This window comes from Tursiops truncatus, chromosome 20, assembly GCF_011762595.2.
Source record: "Tursiops truncatus isolate mTurTru1 chromosome 20, mTurTru1.mat.Y, whole genome shotgun sequence".
Taxonomy (NCBI): Eukaryota; Metazoa; Chordata; class Mammalia; order Artiodactyla; family Delphinidae; genus Tursiops; species Tursiops truncatus.
This window is the reverse complement of record NC_047053.1, coordinates 7,339,773-7,359,484: the sequence shown is the minus strand read 5'-3', so window position 1 is coordinate 7,359,484 and position 19,712 is coordinate 7,339,773. Positions and strand designations below refer to the sequence as shown.

At 40.5% G+C, this 19,712-nt stretch overlaps 1 protein-coding gene across 2 annotated transcripts in view; it reads right to left on the bottom strand.

Annotated features, from left to right (window-relative positions):
• The window catches only part of STX8 (syntaxin 8), a 240,353-nt gene that overhangs the window by 88,451 nt on the left and 132,190 nt on the right, over positions 1 to 19,712 (bottom strand). For both annotated transcript variants that reach the window (XM_019944173.3, XM_019944171.3), the window contains exon 7: positions 7,701 to 7,802. In XM_019944173.3, the coding sequence (XP_019799732.1) occupies positions 7,701 to 7,802 (102 nt within the window). The remainder of the gene's footprint in view (positions 1 to 7,700; positions 7,803 to 19,712) is intronic.

The following is a 19,712-nucleotide window of genomic DNA, read 5'->3' as shown; positions in this document are numbered from 1 at the left end:
TCAACTTAAAAAGTTTAAAAAATACATAATAAAACATTTAAAAGAACGGTTAAAAATACAGGATTATCATAATCTTGTCAAAATACTATGTATAGAAAAAATGACTAGAAGTACCAAGATATTAAGGGACTTCCCTGGTGGCGCAGTGGTTAAGAATCCGCCTGCCAATGCAGGGGACACAGGTTCAAGTGCTGGTCCGGGAAGATCTCACATGCTGCGAAGCAACTAAGCCCGTGCACCACAGCTACTGAAGCCCGCACGCCTAGAACCCATGCTCTGCAACAAGAGCAGGCCCCACTCGCTGCAACTGAGAAAGCCCGTGCGCAGCAACGAAGACCCAATGCAGCCAAAAATAAATTTTTTTAAGTTTATTAGAAGAGTACCAAAATATTAATAGTAAAAGTATATTTTCCTTAAAATTTTAATTAATTCTCAAATTACAAAGTAATACAGGCTTATCATAAAAACTTCTAAAGCTTTGTAAAGAAAACATCAACAAGCTCACATCACCCAGCTCCAAGCCTGGCCCCCGTGCACATCTCTGAAGTAACCGATGTCACCTGCACCTGCTCCTCCACACCTGTTGTCACGCTCTAATCAACAAGTCTACACAGCACCTATGTGGATCCTTCTGTCTTTCCCTGTTTCCCTCTCTCCCTCCCTTTCTCCTTTAAATGGCATCACAGTGTACACATCCTGCTTATTTTGGTTTGTCACTTGACCGGACCCAGAAGAAGCTTCTCCTACTCATCCTTCAGACGTCTGCTCCTGTGTTGTGTCCTCCTGGAAACCTCTGGGCCCCTAGGCTGATTGAGAGCCTTTTCTGCCTGCGCTACTGCAGTCACTAGTGATTTACAGTGTGTGTCCCCCCCCACTACGCTCCAAGTTCCCCGAGGGCAGGAATTGTGTGCCCCAGGTACCTTTCAGCTCCAGTACCGAGCCCAGTGCCTGGCACACAGAGTAAATGTGCGTGATTGTAACGTTGATCATATTTACGTAAGCCGTTGCTCCCATCCTGTGAATTTGGTGTCGGAATGCAGCTAACGTTTACCTGGCTACCAGTATTACCAAGATAAATAAGATGAGCCCCTCTCTTTAGGGCTCCCTTATTTTGTAAACATGCCCTTTTCAGCTGATTTAAAACTGCTTCCCTCCCAAGACATATCTGCTATAGATTTTAGAGAAATGACTTTTCTCCATTACGGAGATAATAGATACCAGGCAGTGAAACCATAGAGCATAAAATTCTTGGGAGACCTGCTTCTAAAATCCAAGCCCAGTAACTGTGTTGGCATGGAGGGAGAAAAGAGTGAATGAATGAATGGGAAAGGCAGCAGTAAGGTTAAGGATCAGAGGGCTCTGGGGGCAGATACGCATTAGTGAAGGACTGGGCGTTTCTCCAGAGACCGAATGAAAGGTGACACGGGGGTACAGAGTCAGGCACACACGTATGCAAAGAATAAGGGAGCGGGCTTCCCTGGTGGCGCAGTGGTTGAGAGTCCGCCTGCCGATGCAGGGGACACGGGTTCGTGCCCCGGTCCGGGAAGATCCCACGTGCCGTGGAGCGGCTGGGCCCGTGAGCTATGGCCACTGAGCCTGTGCTCCGCAACGGAATAAGGGAGCTGAGGAATTCAACTAGCTTATCTCAACGAAAAAGGGTAAGAAGGAAGGAAACAATAGCTAAGAATATTCTTGATAGTAAGATACATAAAAGAACTCGCAGAGTTATTCTCTTGCTCCAGGTTAACTGTTTGTGTTTGTGGTAAGGTTTTGAAAACAATTCCTTGAGAGATTAAGTTGTCTCTAATGTCAGTTCAATAAGCTAGACAAGCTGGAATTCAGTTTCTTACCTATTTTGTGTTCAGTTCAAAACAGCTAACATAAGAAAAAGTGGGTTTTGTGCAATTCAAAAGTAAGGCAGCCTCACCACCATCCCGCATATGCACTAGAGGTGGTTTTGACTAACTTCATGACTGGTAATGGCTTCAGCCACAAGATTATAAATTTCAGTTTATTTGGAAAAAAAAAAAAATCGACTCCATTTCTGATTAAATGAGGATGCAAACCTCCTAGCTCCGTAATATTCCTGCATAACTTACTCAGATCATCACTATTCTCCTTAAAGACCTTTCTAAGCTGGCTTCAAAGAGAGGTAAGAGCCTCTGAGCCTTACTTATCAAGGTGGCTCTCGACGACCAATTTAAAGCCACATTTTAACGTCGGCTGGCATTTACTGAGGACTCACTAGCACAGTCACGATACCGCCCAGATTGTTCTCATGCAGTCTGCAGAAGAGCCATGGGACCCTCATTTTGAGCCACGGAGAGGGCAAGCGGCTCTCCAAGTCACCCAGGTTGTTAGTGGCTGAGCCCCAGTGGTGACCCCCCCCCTTCGCCTGGCTCCACGCCCGTGCGGTGCACTGTCCTTTCTCAACCACTGAACTCTTCCACCTCCTTAAGACGACCCCATTCCAAGGAGTGGGAGGCAAATCCAATGGTTCCAGAGAGAGAGACCTTGTGAATGCAATGTCAGTTGGGCTGATTCCTAACCACATCAATGAGATGCTGCTAAAATCACAGTGACTCTGCTTCGACAACATTATGTAACAGTCAGTATACTGAGAAGCAGTACTGTCCCTCAACCCGAGTCATTCAGAACCCTTCGTCTGGCCTTTCACAATTGGCTGCGTCCCTCAGACTCAGACGAGGCTCTATTTTGAATTCTAATGAGGACGAGGCACAATGAATATTTAAACTGCAATTACAAAGATCCCGCTTTTATGCGGATGTCCTGAACACAAATAACAGATCTGAAAGTATGCGTAGGTGCCGATGGAAGATATCAGTCTAGTTTGCGTTTAGAAGCTGGAGACAGACAATAATACTGTTTTCTACTTGATGCTATTATTGGGGTGGGGGCAGGAGAAGAAAAGGGAGGAAAAACCACCCAAAGATCCCAGGAAAAAAATTTTTAAAGCCCAGGCTTCCGAGTGAAAGGTTCACAAAGAGGTGCTTGAATCCTTTGTTAACAACTGAACAAACAAATTCATCATCGGGCCGTTCTGTGTGGCCCCCTTGCAATTGGGTCTGTCCTTTTAACAAGAAATTTCCTCACTGGGAAAGCATCTAGGACTGATATATCAGATGGGCGAGGACGATATGGTGGCGGAAGGAAAACAAAAGACCATTTCACGGTTCACAGCCTAGTTTTGCACTCCCTTAAGTAAAATGATGATGTGCCGCTGCTATTCTCAGCTTACGCAAGTTCTCTTAGTTAAACAGCCATGGAGTTAACAGTAACCGAGTTACCCTGAGTGAGTTGCTTAATCCCCACCCCCCAGATAGTTAAAACATACCCTGCTTGCAGTATCATGTACTATGTGTACGTGTTTACATATCAGTGATCAACCTGGCCTTGCACTAGGGAAGAGCAAGTGATTAACTCTTTGCTATGTCGTGAGGCTCTTGGACCAAGCCTTTGCCCCCAGACCGTAATTTAACTTCCATGGCGTTTGGACATCCTTTCGTAAATGTTAGCATTTATGGAAAGGGAATATGGTTTGTTTTCTTCTTACATGTCCTCTGGTTGAGTTTCTCTCCTGCTGGTACCAAATATGCCCACTGAGACTTGAGTTTCAGTTACCTTTTATTTACAGAAATTCTGTTTGATCCCGTTTCAAATCTTCTAGGTTGTTCTTTATAGTTCCTATTCTCTGAAGATACTTTCAAACTTGTCATGTCCTTCTTTAAATATAATCATAATTGATTTTATAATCTGCATCTGATAATTCTAACACTGCAAGTCTACGCAGATCGGTTTCTGTGGTCTGTTGCTGATCCTTGCTCGTCTTGTGGGGTTTCCCAATATGCCACGTTATCTTTGAGTGTGTGCTGGTCATTGCCTTGAAAGTTTTTTTTTGGTTGATTCCTAGAGACCAAGGATAAACATGCTCTCCCCTCCAGAGAGGTATTTCATTACTTCTGCCAGGCACCTTGAGCTACAACAGGTAAATACAGCTACCCAGGATACAAATGCACAGGAAAGCCTTTCTGTGACCACAACTTGTCAGGAACGATAGTTTTTCCTTTTTCTTCTTCTCATCTGTTCAGTGCCAAGGCTGCCTTCTCCACAATCCCCAAGGACAATTTATTTCTGGTACACTTTTATCCCAAGGGTTTGGGACCCCACTTTAATGGGAAAAGGGTCTCCTATTACACTTCCCAACTAGGGTGGGCCCAGGACCTTACCTTCCAACTCCACTTGCCTACCCCTCTCAGGCTGCAGAAGCCCCTGACTCCTGCCTGCAAGTGGGCTTTATTAGATTAAAAAAAAAGAAACTACTAGAAAGTACCTAAGAGTTTAAAGGCTGAAAGCAAAGCAAAAGGTCAGGTCAGTACTGTAGCTACCCCACGAAAATTAAAACTGAATTACAATTTGATTCAGCAATTCCATTTCTGGGCATGGACACAAAAAAGCAGGGACTGGAACTGATACCATACACCCATGTTCACAACAGCCAAAAGGTGGAAACCCAAGAGTCCACTGACAGATAAATGGATAAACAAAATGTGGCATAAACGTAACAGTGGAATAGTATTCAGCCTGAAAAAGGAAGGAAATTCCTGACACATGGTACAACAAAGAGGAATATTGAAGACATTACACTAAGTGAAATAAGCCAGATACAAAAGGACAAATACTGTACGGTTCCACTTATATGAGGTACCTAGAGTAGTCATGTTTGTAGAGACAGGAAGCAGAGTGGTGGCTAACAGGGGCTGCTGGGCGAGGAATGGGGAGTTAGTGTTTAATGGGTGCAGACTTGCAGTTTGGGAAGATGAAGAAGTTCTGGAGATACACGGATGGTGGTGGTAAATGCACAACAATGTGAATGTATTTAACGCCACTGAACTGCATGCTCAAAAAGGCTTACAAGGGTAAAGTTTATGTTAGGTATACTTTACCAAAATAAAAAAATTTTTTTTTTTAAAAGGTCAGGCTAATGTTGCTAAGGGCTGCTAGACCTAATCAGTAAATTGCACAATATACCCTGAGTTCCAAGGCTTAATACTTACTAATCAGGGGAAGACTTAGAAGTTAATTAATGGGGGTCATGAATACAAGTCTAACCTCCCTAGACCTTTGGAGCCACACGCTGAACCTCCATCAATATGCAAAACTAGCACTGCTTGTCGACAAGCACATACATAATTGCAAAGGTCCCTTGAACAAATACAAATGCAAAACATTTTCCTTTAAAGTTATCAGGCACCACAAATGATATAAGGATAGTTACGTGGTGTTGCTATACTATCGATAGAACTGCTAAATAAATATTAGGGGGGAAATTGAAGAGATAAGAGAAAGAATTCTCTAAAGTATTTCCATTGAAAAAAATTGGAGAAATTTCTTCTTTCAGCATCTGTTGTACTGTTGTACCTCCCCCTTCTGAATCACTACATATAATTCTAACACAGATAATATAGATACTTATAAGTAAATATAAAGGGGGCATGAGATCAATGCACACTTAACACATTTTAAGATACCAACACATGTTTAAAAAACATGCATTTTAGTAATTCTGGGCATCTCTCAATTTCTCCTGTTTTCAAAAAAAAATTAAACAGCTCAGCTCAGAAGATCTTATGGACATTTATGGCTATGAAGAGCAACACCAAGTAAAACTACAAAATAAAAACTTGGCAACAGTAGAAGCCATATTCTTCATTATGACGTCATGAATGGCATGTGGTGAGGGCCTCTATGTTGCAAACACAAAATCTTACTTGCTTAGTGCATGACTGCTTAGTGCATGAAAAAGACCTCAGGAATGTTGTCTCTTAACTGGAAGATTCTTCCTACTTTCAACATATAAAGATAATGGCTAATACTTGCTCACTGCTTATTATTTGCTAATAACTGCTGTAAGGGCTGTATATCCCTACCTATCTATCTACTTACCTACCTACCTCTATATCATCTATATCTTTACCTACATTAACTCATTTATTCCTTACAACAACCCTCTAAGATATGTACCATTATTATTCCCATTTCAGAGATGGGAAAATCGAGGCAAAGGGGAGCGGGTTTTCACAAGGTCACACAGCCAGTGAATGGCAGACCTGGGATTTGAGCCCAGGGCTCTGGGGCCCAGGCTCTTAACTATCCTGCTCTACTGCCTGTCTGCATAAAATATGGAAATTCAGGGACGATGGCGAGTGTCGGACACTTTACATGTTTTATACAATTTCATTTTTATAACCAGGTCATCTATTTTTTTTTTTAACAGCCAAGGAAACTAAAGTTCAGAAAGAGTAAGTTTATATAAGAATCGAAGATAATAACAGATGGAGGTGGGAGTGAACCCATCTATCTCTGTCGCCAAAGTTTCAGGATCTGGTGCAAAGAACAACATCCCTACGGTTAGAAGTTATGAGAAGGCCGATAAAGCAAAATCAAGGAGGCTTTGCTTTGCGCAGGAAGTAGAAAGAAGCACATGCCTACAGGCGCAGAAGCACAGAGTGGCTTGCTATCTGGTGGATGAGAACTGCCAGGTTACAGGGAGGAGACAGGTGATAAAAGGGCAGCAGGTGGGCACCTCCAAGTTCCACTTCCTCTGAGATTCCAGAGTCCATATTTGCCCGGTCCTCCATCGCCCTGTTGCTCTAGATTTCTGTTTAACCACACACACAGGCAAGGAAGGTAACACTTCTCAAGCTGTGCATCCCAGATGAACCTCACACAGAGATCCTTGTTCTAAAACTGGATAGGTGGGAGGGATCCAGTATATTTTTCATACTGAAAGGGCTAAAAGTCAGGCAAAGCATGTGCTCAGATCGTTAGTTTTTTTTTTAGTGCTACTGCACTTCTATTTATAACAAAGTTATTAGCCTTATAAACGTGGTGCATCTTTGTGAAATGAAGGATCAAATAACCATGACTGTGATTACTGCTAGTGTCACCACCATTCAATGTCACTTACCTGTGGGCAAGGCACTGTGCACAAGCAATAGATCATTGAAATCCCACAAAAACGTGCATCAGAACTTCTGCCGAAGAGCAAGGACCCACATCGGGATTGCCTGGTGCACTTGTTAAATGACGAACACTCTTGAACCCCAATCTAGCCCTACTCAATCAGAATCTCGACGGGAGGGCCAGGGAATCAGCACTTTAAGAGTCATTCCCAGTGATTCTTATTTTGGCCCGTGTTTCCTCATTTTACGTACAAGGTATTAAGAAATGATAACTTCACTAAATAACAGGATATACACTCATTTGGACTTTAGAATCTGTGCTCTTACCTGCTCTACGGCTCAAGCTTCAACAATGAAGCCTGTGACTAAAACAGGCACAAAACAAGCAAGATCGCCTTTAAAACCCATGAGATCTGCCACCACCAGTCTGCAGGATGTCATAGAACTTCCCAAACTATTATTCTCGGTAAGCATACAGGAAGGTTTCTTACTTTAAATTAAAAAAAAATTAACAACGCATTATACTTCCCCTGCCCTCATAACAATTCATTTCATTTTAACAAGATTTAGGGATCTTCTAGCAATTTCAATGCTTCATCACATGAAACTGCCTGTACTAGAAGAGCAACCAAATCCCTGCGGTGAAATGAGACCAACGTGGGAAGCTTATCCGCAAATGATTAAAGAGGCAGAGCTATAACTACAGCAATCTCTTACCACAAGACGTGGACTTCCTGTCCACCAGATTCACACGCCTGGTTTCGGTGCGAAGTTTCTCATCGGTATTCTCCACCAGGTTGGCAAGGTCATCAATTATCTCTATAAAGGAAAACAAAGATGCATGGTTAATACTCCAAAACTACCTTGGCTCACATCAGAGTCTCATAGCTGTGGTGGTCCTTCCTAGTGATAATTCTCTCAACTGCAGTGAGTGAGAAGGTTTTAAAGAACTCATGTATATTCTCTGAAAACTGCAATTCTGATTCATTAAAGGTTGGGGGTGGGGTCGGGAGGGAAGGAGTAGTAAAGAAAAAAACTACTTTGAGTTCAACACAATTCCAGGAGACAGAGGAGAAATGTCAAAAGTTCAGGGGAAAGAAAGCATGACCCAACAAATTTATGCCCAGCCAAGTTGTCACTGGAGTATAAAGACGGCAGACAGACGGTATAGAGGACTTCAAGGACCACTGGGATCCTTCTTAAGAAAACTACTTGATGATGAAATCTAGGCAACCAAGAGGTGAATAAAAATACAGAACTCTGGGCTGGAGAAGCCAGAGGCCATGACATTAGAGATGACAGCGAGAACTGAATCCATGTAAATACTGAGCTGAGAACAATTATGGATTAGGTTACAGAAAAGTAGACAAACATAATAAACAGTGACAATGGAATTATAGGTGAAAATCAGGAAGCAGTTGGGGGGCGGTGGCAAGAAAGGTAAGGCAGCAGCTAAGATGTTAATTTCTTCATCACTCTCAGCAGAGTCACATCAAGCTGTTGGAAAGTAAAACATATAGAGACTTACAGCTTGTAAAAATCACTAAAGCTTCAATGTTTTATGTTATTATTTTGTTAACCTTAAATGGATCTTTTAGTAATTACTACCTCTTGGAGAGAACTCTTCATGTGAAGTTTTTGTTTGTTTGTTTGTTTTTCCGGTACCCGGGCCTCTCACTGTTGTGGCCTCTCCCGTTGCGGAGCACAGGCTCCGGACGCACAGGCTCAGCAGCCATGGCTCACGGGCCCAGCCGCTCCGCGGCATGTGGGATCCTCCCGGACCGGGGCACAAACCCGTGTCCCCTGCATCGGCAGGCGGACTCTCAACCACTGCGCCACCAGGGAAGCCCCTGAAGTTTATCTTTTAAAAGTGAAATTAAGCACTTAATATTAAAATAGCATATATAATATGACCCTAATTATGTAAAATTATTTCTATCCCTCCTTTTATACATATGAACCTGTAAGGATATATCCAGACAGTGTTAACCTAATGTTAATAATGACTATTTCTAGGTGGTGTGATCCTGGGTGATCTTCCTTGTATTATCTGTTTTATTTGAATTTCTTATAATGAGCTCTATATACTATTTTTTTTCAATTTTGGTTCTTTTTCCTCCCTCCTTCCCTCTCTCCCTTTTTAGTGATTGCTTTAGAGATATGTTGTCCAATACGTTACCATTTTTCTTAAAGAATGAAATAAAACCCACAAGGAAGTCAAAGAAAGCTTTCAGAAAGTTGTTTGAGCTCAGTTTTGACGGCCATGTATGTGGGTGAAGAAGCAGGAATAGTGCGACTCATGTAAAAAGAGTAGCATGTGAAAGGCACAGAAGAGCTGGGAGGTCTTTCTTCCAGCTCCTACAGCACTTCCTACAATCTTTTTACTTAGAGACCCTTTCTGTTTGTACTGAATTATCTGTTTGCATGTCTTTTACAGAAAGAGTATGACAGACACTAACTTTTATTCATCTCTGTCTCTCCTATCCGTAGGAGAGTGCCTAATATACAGCAAGATAAACACTAAAAGATAAAGGCCGTGAATGAATGGAGTGTAATTGAATAATTTCAAAGCATCGAATAATTTGCTGCTTCTTAGAAAAGTGGAACTAAGTCAAATTTGCCCAACATTATCTGTACAACACCTGCCTAGAAAATATTTCACTATTATTTAACGATCCATTCATAACTATTTCCTTGTATTCAATGACATACTCTCCCAGTTTCCCTTTCACTTATCTGTAAGCTCTGTCTAGTCTCCTCTTCCTCTTAAATGTTGGTGATCCCCAGAATTCTGTATATTTCTATTCTATTTTAGTTTTAAGCTTAAAATTTTAATATTTAAATTTAGAATATTTAAATTTAAATATTTTTTATATTAAAATTTTAATTTAAATATTTTTAAATTAAAAAAAAATTTTCTGCTCTACATAGCTCTCCAAAACTCCTTGACTCATATAGCCAACTGCTTACTACTTATCTCTACCTTGAAATTCCTACAAATATCTGACTCTCAAGGTCTCTAAAACTAAACTCTTCATCTTCCCTCAAACTGGACTCCCCTATCTTCACTGCCTCAGTTAACGGCACCACCATTCATTTTTGCTTGCCCAAGACGGAAATCTTTTTTTTTTTCCCGCTGTGTTGGGTCTTCACTGCTATGCACAGGCTTTCTCTAGTTGCAGCAAGCGGGGGCTAACTCTTCGTTGCAGTGCATGGGCTTCTCATTGTGATGGCTTCTCTTGTTGCAGATCACGGGCTCTAGGTGCACGGGTCTCAGTAGTTGCAGCAAACGGGCTCAGTAGTGGTAGCGCGCAGGCTCTAGGGCACGTAGGCTTCAGCAGTTGTGGCGCACAGGCTTAGTTGCTCTGCAGCATGTGGGATCTTCCCGGATGCATTGGCAGGCGGATTCTTAACCACTGTGCACCGCAATCAGTAGCCCCCGCTCGCCGCAACTAGAAAAAGCCTGTGCATAGCAACAAAGACCCAACGCAGCCAAATATAAATAAATAAATTTATATTTAAAAAAATTGACAATACTAATTGTTGGGGATGATTTGGCACAAAGTTAACTGAAGAAATATTTGTCTGTTCTACTCCAGCTAAGCATATATCTACTCTATGACCCAGAAATTTCACCCTTAGGAATTTACCAAACAGGAATAGAAACATGTTTCTCAAAAAGACCTGTACAGGCCTTCCCTGGTGGCACAGTGGTTGAGAGTCCGCCTGCCGATGCAGGGGACACGGGTTTGTGCCCCGGTCCGGGAAGATCCCACATGCCACGGAGCGGCTGGGCCCATGAGCCATGGCCGCTGAGCCTGCACGTCCAGAGCCTGTGCTCCGCAATGGGAGAGGCCACAACAGTGAGAGGCCCACGTACCGCAAAAAGAAAAAAAAAAAAAAAGACCTGTACAAAAATATACCCAACAGCGATACTCATGAGAACCCAAAACTAGGAACCACCTAATATCCATCAATAGGGGAATGGATAAGCAAACTGTGGTATCTGTACTGTTCAGTAAAAAAAACAAAGAGCTTCTTATAACTGTAACAACTGTTACTTTGTTGGCTAAATAAAAAATAAATCTCAAAAGCATTTTGTTGGCGAAAATAAGAAAGTAATATATACTTAATAATTCCATTTATATAAAGTACGAGGACAAACCTAATCTACTAGATAGAAATCAGAAAGCAGTTGCCTCTGGGGTGGGGATGGAGGGGACTGACTGGAAAGGGAGAAGAGGGAATTTTCTGGGATGATGGAAATGTTCTAAATATTCTCACAAACGTATGCAGTTGTCAAAATGCATGAACTGAACACTAAGGTCTGTACACTCTGTTGTATGTAAATTATACCTCAATTAAAAATGTAAAGCAGAAACAACAAGGACCTGCTGTATGGCACAGGGAACTATACTGAATACCTTGTAATAACCTACAATGGAAAAGAATCTGAAAAAAAAAAATATAAAACTGAATCACTTTGCTATACACTTGAAACTAACACAACATTGTAAATCAACTATACTTCAATTAAAAGTTGTTTGAAAAAAATACATATATATATAAATTAGAAAAAAAAATTGAAGTTTACAATATCATGATACTTGTAGGATTTTCCAGAAAGGAAGAAAAAAGGGAGGGAGGGAGGAAGGCGGGCAGGCAGGGAGACCTGCTGCGAAGACAAAGCAAATGACTTAGAATAACAAAATTTTCCAGCTGCAAGAAGTCAAGGGATCATCTTGTAGCTCCTCCCCCTTAACAATCCCCCTCCCACCCAGCTCCCCACCCAACCCCGTGCCAGTAACACGGAAGCTCGTGAGAAAATCAATTTCATGGCTGAGCTGGAGGGTGCCTGTAATTATAAGTTTCTATATTTCGAGCTGAAAATCTGCCTGCTTTTAACTTTCACCTTCTATTTCTAGAACAACACAATTCCAGTGTTCTTCCTTCCAGAAGACAATTCTCCTCGTATAACTCCTTAGTCTTGTCTTCTCAGCTACAGACACTTAGCTCTGAACATTAACAGATTGTTCAGAGGAAGCGATTTCTAGATCTCGTGACATCTTGATGCACTGGACACTGTATTCATCCTAAAATGTGACGCGAGGACTTGGATCCATCGTTTCAGGTTCTGTCCAGTCAGCACAGAACACACTGAGTTTAGACAGAGTAGCACATATAAAAGTCAGTATTTTTAAGTTCCATTCCTCATGTCCTATCAGGATATTCCACAGTAACAGCTATGCTTCCTAGAGTTGCTTGGTCCATTGTTCTCATGCAAATGATCGCAGTTGAGATTGCATGGTATGTTTTAATGTCTCAACATGTAATATAAAATTTAGACTTAATAAGCTTCTAGCACTGTAAGAAAGTCAAGTGCAAAATACTCCTTGTCAGATACTAAATACAATATGTCAGCTGTTATATGTTAACTGGGTTTCTGGATAGAGTTCTCATTAAATTTGTAAATATTCATAACAGAGGTAAATACAAAATTGGTAGAAGATTAGCTAAGCAAAAATCAGTAGTCAACACTGAAGGGGTTAATGTTTTCATTTCAGACCAAACACAGAGTTTTTCATATTGGTTGGTAAACCTCATCTGATTACTAGTTTGTTTGCTTTAAAAAACAAACAAAAAACCCTCTATTTTTAGGTGATAAAAATCATTTAATAGCAGTTTATAAATGAGAGGGGGAAAAGTATAAGATTATCCACACACCCCAGTAACCACTCCTATGGATTCCCTTCTAAGATTTGACATAAACATATGTATTTTTTTAATTTATTATTATTTTTTTTAGCGGTACACGGGCCTCTCACTGTTGTGGCCTCTCCCGTTGCGGAGCACAGGCTCCGGACGCGCAGGCGCAGCGGCCATGGCTCACGGGCCCAGCTGCTCCGCGGCACGTGGGATCTTCCCGGACCGGGGTACGAACCCGTGTCCCCTGCATCGGCAGGCAGACTCTCAACCACTGCGCCACCAGGAAAGCCCTGTATTTTTATATAATTGCAATATATGAGCCTTTTGCCCCCTGTTAACATATCATTTGTACGCTTTCATGTTGTTACACAGTCTTCACAGTTATAATTTCTAATGGTTACAAAATATTCATTCCATTAAAATAAACATTCATTAGAAATAGCCCATTATGGGATATGTAGAATGCTTCTATATTTCCACATAATGAGTCAATGAATTCTTTCCTCCATTATCATCTTCCTTCTTTTCTATCGTTTTCTTAATTAAGCGTGATTCTGACTGCCACATGGACTTTGAAACATACCGCCAAGTCAGAAAGGTTTGCACTGCCACTGCTGTTGGTTGGTTTGATCAAATTCACTCGTCAATATGACCTCAGAAAGCGATTTCCAAGGGCAGGGAGCCTGGGAGAATTCCCACCTTGCAGCCTAGTAGCTTCTAAGGGGGGAATTTCCCCAACCACAGTCAGTTACGAGCAAATTAAACACAGGTTTCAGAATACAGGTTAAGAAAGAACCAGCTGACTCTTTCAGATCCCTCCAAGTACAGTCTCCAAAGAGCAACTGGTATTTTACTTCCCAGTAAGTATTTGCACTTGGTTTCGAGAGGAACTTACGTTTCTATCACATGTGTACAATAGAAAGTATTTTCTCATCAAAAAGCGGTGAGAAATATTATACAGTGCCAACACAGCTGGATCCAAATATATTTAATTTTCTTCTAGGCTCAGTTACAGTCTCAGTAAAATCTGTATAAGGGCAGAGAGTGTGCTGCGTATTTTCAGATAAATTTGGTGCCTTCTGCACTCACAATGGATCCTGGCACTTGCAAAGTCATTATGTTGTTATGCCTTTCACTTAATTGCTAATGACATTTGAAGACAAGCATTAAAAAAACCAAACGGTGAATAAAGAGCTTTTCTTGAGGGCATTACTGTAACTCCCTTTATTCCCTACAATGGAAACTAAACATGGGGTGGGTGATAACCTCTAATAATACACTTTTCTGTACACTAGGAAACCAGGAACAGAAGGACAGACCAATCTGTGACTCAGCAAAGGAAAAGTAACACGTTGGCCAAGGCACCCTATGGCAGGGCAGCTGGCAGGGAGTCCCCGCACACCCAAGCAGAGCCTCTGGGAGCACTCAAGCTTCGGAGGCCTAGGAGAAAGCCCCTTGGCCGTACCTGCTCCCATTTTAAGCAGGAACAGGTGGGCCAGGCTGGGCAGAAAGCACAGGCTCCTTTCCTTCTTCCTCCCCACCAGCAATCCCACGGCCTTTCAGTCTTCCTTCCTCCAGGCTGAAACGTAACAGAGGCCTATGCTGAGTTAGAACCCTTCCCAACTTCTAACAGACAGACACTGACATGTGTGTGTGAAGATGAGCAAAGAGCCAACAGGTGTAAATAAAGAGGGAGCATCTGCTCCCCCTCCCTCACCCCTTTTGCCCTAGAAAACACAATTCCTTCCAGAAAAGGACAAAACCTGAGAAACTGGTTTCTGTTTTTAAAACAAGATTCAAGAGGACACTAAATCAATACAACAGAACAGAGAGCCACGATGAGGGACTGACCTAAGTTACTAGAAACAGTGCTTCAGGTAGAAACACACTTGTCAAATTAAAAACCGCAGTGAAGGCAGTTAAACAGATTGTAATCTAAATAAAAGATTCAGTTAGAAAACAAACTGGAATAGTCTCCCAGAAGTCACAGAAGGAGGTTACAGAGGACAAAATATGGAAGGAAAAGAATAAGAGACAGGGATAAACACCCAGGAAAACAGAAGGAGAAACAGTGGCCAAGTAAATAATACATTTTCCTCTTAAACCAGAACCCGAGTCTCATAATAATCAAGATCAAATCCAAAATTACTCAGTATATGAAGCACCAGAAAACCTCAAGATGCATCAGAAAAGACAATCGGCAGATGCCAGGGCTGAAATGACACAGCTGTTGGAATTATCTCACAAGGACTTTAAAGCAGCTATAATATAAATGCCCCAACAAGTAAAAGTGAACACTCTTGAAACAAAAGTTTCAGAAAAAAATTTTTTTTAAAAAGCAGAAAATACAGAGAAGAACCAAATGTGAATTGCAAAACTGAAAACTACAAGAATCAAAATCAGAAAAACTCACTGGATGGGCTCAATACCGGAATGGAGATGACAGAGGAAAGAGGCAGTGAACTGGAAGACAAGTCAACAGAAACAATCAAATCTGAACCATGAGGAGAAAAGGCAGGGGGATGACCATAGCCTAAGGGACCTACGGGACAATGGCCAAAGGTCAAGCATTCATGTCATCAGAGGCCCAGAAGGAGAGGAAAAGAGTGTGGGGCACAAAAATATTTGAAGAAATACGGCTGAAATTCTTAAGTTTGACAAAAAACATAAACCTATACATTCAAGAAGCTCGGAAAACCCCCAAAAAGATAAACACAGAGAAGTCCATGTCTGGACACATCAAACCCAAACCGCTGAACACTAAAAACAAAGGAAAAAATCTTGAAAACCACCCCCCAAAACGACATATTACTTCTAGGAAAACAAAGATTTGAAAGACTGTGGATTTCTCACCAGAAATCATGGAGGCCAGAAGAATATATAACAACATTTTTAAAATGCTGAAAGAAAACTGTCAACACAGAAGTTTATATCCAGCAAAAATATCCTTTGGGAATCAAGGTGAAAGAAAGGTATTCTCAGATGAAGTGCTAAGAGAATTTACAGACCCCACACAAAAAAACTGAAGGCACTTTTTCAGACAAAGGCAATCACACCAGCAGAAAATCTGGTACATCAGAAATGAAGAGCAACAGAATGAAAAACATTTGGGTAAATATAATAGATCCTTCTCCAATTAAGTTCTTTAATTATCTGACAGTTGAAAGCAAAACTTACAACATCTGGTTTTCAATGAACGTAAGTATCATACACCATACTGACGGGAGGGAAGGGTAAAGGGACCTTTATGGTGGTATGGTTACTATACCCCACTAGACATGATAAAATATTGATTCTAAGCAGACTGTAGAATGTTAAGTATATATATTGTCATCCCTAGTAACCACAAATACAATCTGTACAAATATATACAGCAAAAAGCGCAATAGAAAAATTAAAATGGAATACTACAGAAGTTCATATGTGTGATTCCATTTATATGATAGTCTCCAAAAGACAAAACTATACTGATGGAGAACAAGCCAGTTGGTGATCACCCAGGGTTAGGGATGGGGGAGGGAACGACGGCAAATGAACAGCACAAGGGGTGATGGAACTGTTCTGTGTCCTGTCTGTGGTAGTGGTTACACACATCTATACATGTGTTAAAATTCACAGCACTACACAAACACACACACAGTCGATTTTTCTGTATGTTAATTCAAAAATTCAAATGAAAAAAGATATAATGAACAAAGAGAGGTATGGGTAAAGGAAGAACATCAGAGAACGCTAGTGTTTAAAGAACAAGAGGAACAAAAACTAGAAACAAAGGAGGAGAGTGAAAAAGCAGAAGAGAATGCTGTCCTAGAGGGCAGCGCTGCAGAAAAGAGGGTGGCATATACTATGTCTATGGACGGGTAATTGGGCCACTGCCGTGGACTGTGCTGAGAGCTGCTTTGGGTGGGGGAAGAAGGGGGCAATTTGCCTGAGCTGCAGGACTGAATGCAGCCAAAGTGTGGGGAAAGGAAGATGGTAAGAGGACCCTAGTGTGTTACTGAAAACTCCTACAATGTAAAACCAGAACACTAACTACTAATATTTACTGAAAACTTGCCAGGTGCTAAATCACTGTTTTTTAATCTTGAGTTGTATCTAGTTCATTATAAAGTGAAAAACAATTCTTCTATACCCCACAGTTTTAATATGTTATTCTATTTAAATTACTTAATTAAATATAAACATCAGTGGTGGTATATATTATTTATGTTTATATTTCTTTATTCCATAGTTCTAAAAATATATATTCATATTAAAAATAAAAACTAAAATTCTGTTTAATAACAATAATTTCATGCTGATAGAGACAGCCTGTTTTCTGAGTAGTAAATTGTTGCTTGAAACATGAATATGATACAGACTGAAGTATGGGTCCTTTAGGGTGGTCCTGCTATTCTTTCTTCCAATTGTGGAGACATCTTTTAGACATTGCACAGTGACAGCCTTTGGCCTTCTCTTGAAAGCAAATATATCATTACATATTAAGTATACCTTCTTCTCTCATCAGCCAAGGATTGCTAAGACAATTACAAATACAAACGTGGGCTAGAATTGCACGGCATCACACAATACAGTGGTCATCCCGACAATATTTAAAAGTCAAAAGGATCTTCTGGATTATCAACAGTAGAGAGAGACAAAATTTTAAGTCATTAAAAAAAAAAGAGTCCCACAGAGTTCAGAGAAGGCCCCATCGTTCCTAATTTGAATATAGAATGCTAAAAGCATAACATTTCTTACCTTAAGTTACTCATTAAACAGCTCTACAATAGGCATAAAAATATTGCCTCACCAGTTTTCCTAGCCCTTCAAGAAAAACATCTACTTAAAAAAAATGTTAAGGAGGAGACCTTCAAGATGGCAGAGGAATAAGACGTGGAGATTACCTTCCTCCCCACAAGTACATCAGAAATACATCTACATGTGGAACAACTCCTATAGAACACCTACTGAACAGTGGCAGAAGACCTCAGACTTCCCAAAAGGCAAGAAACTCCCCATGTACCTGGGTAGGGGAAAAGAAAAAAGTATCGAGTATCTTTTCTGACTACAATGCTATGAGACTAGATATCAATTACAGGAAAAAATCTGTAAAGAATACAAACAAATGGAAGCTAAACAATACACTACTAAATAACCAAGAGATCACTGAAGAAATCAAAGAGGAAATAAAAAGATACCTAGAAACAAATGACAATGAAAACATGACAACCCAAAACCTATGGGATGCAGCAAAAGCAGTTCTAACAGGGAAGTTTATAGCAATACAATCCTACCTTAAGAAACAGGAAACATCTCGAATAAACAACCTAACCTTGCACCTAAAGCAATTAGAGAAAGAAGAACAAAAAGAATCCAAAGTTAGCGAAGGAAAGAAATCATAGAGATCAGATCAGAAATAAATGAAAAAGAAATGAAGGAAACCATGGCAAAGATCAATAAAACTAAAAGCTGGTTCTTTGAGAAGATAAACAAAATTGATAAACCATTAGCCAGACTCATCAGGAAAAAAAGGGAGAAGACTCAAATCAGTAAAATTATAAATGAAAAAGGAGAAGTAACAACTGACACTGCAGAAATCCAAAGGATCATGAGAGATTACTACAAGCAACTGTATGTCAATAAAATGGACAACCTGGAAGAAACAAATTCTTAGAAAAGCACAACCTTCCGAGACTGAACCAGGAAGAAATAGAAAGTATAAACAGACCAATCACAAGCACTGAAATTGAGACTGTGATTAAAAAATCTTGCAACAAACAAAAGCCCAGGACCAGATGGCTTCACAGGTGAACTCTACCAAACATTCAGAGAAGAGCTAACACCTATCCTTCTCAAGCTCTTCCAAAACAGAGCAGAGGGAGGAACACTCCCGAACTTATTCTATGAGGCCACCATCACCCTGATACCAAAACCACACAAAGATGTCACAAAGAAAGAAAACTACCGGCCAATATCACTGAGGAACATAGATGCAAAAATCCTCAACAAAATACTAGCAAACAGAATCCAGCAGCACATTAAAAGGATGATACACCATGATCAAGTGGGGTTTATCCCAGGAATGCAAGGATTCTTCAATATACGCAAATCAATGTGATAAATCATATTAACAAATTGAAGGAGAAAAACCATATGATCATCTCAATAGATGCAGAAAAACTATCGACAAAATTCAACGCCAATTTATGATAAAACCCTCCAGAAAGCAGGCACAGAGGGAACCTACCTCAACATAATAAAGGCCATGTATGACAAACCCACAGCCAACATCGTTCTCAGTGGTGAAGAACTGAAACCATTTCCGCTTAAGACCAGGAACAAGACAAGATTGTCACTCTCACCACTATTATTCAACAAAGTTTTGGAAGTTTTAGCCACAGCAATCAGAGATGAAAAAGAAAAGGAATCCAAATCGGAAAAGAAGAAGTAAAGCTGTCATAGAGAATCTAAAGATGCTACCAGAAAACTACTAGAGCTAATCAATGAATTTGGTAAAGTAGCAGGATACAAAATTAATGCACAGAAACCTCTGGCATTCCTATACAGTAATGATGAAAAATCTGAAAGAGAAATTAAGGAAACACTCCCACTAACCACTGCAACAAAAAGAATAAAATACCTAGGAATAAACCTACCTAAGGAGACAAAAGACCTGTATGCAGAATACTATGACACTGATGGAAAAAAATTAAAGATACAAACAGATAGAGAGATATACCATGTTCTTGGATTGGAAGAATCAACATTGTGAAAATGACTCTACTACCCAAAGCCATCTACAGATTCAATGCAATTCCTATCAAACTACCAATGGTATTTTTCACAGAACTAGAACAAAACATTTCACAATTTGTATGGAAACACAGAAGACCCCGAATAGCCAAAGCAATCTTGAGAAAGAAAAATGGAGCTGGAGGAATCAGGCTCCCTGACTTCAGACTATACTACAAAGCTATAGTAATCAAGACAGCATGGTACTGGCACAAAAACAGAAATATAGATCAATGGAACAGGATAGAA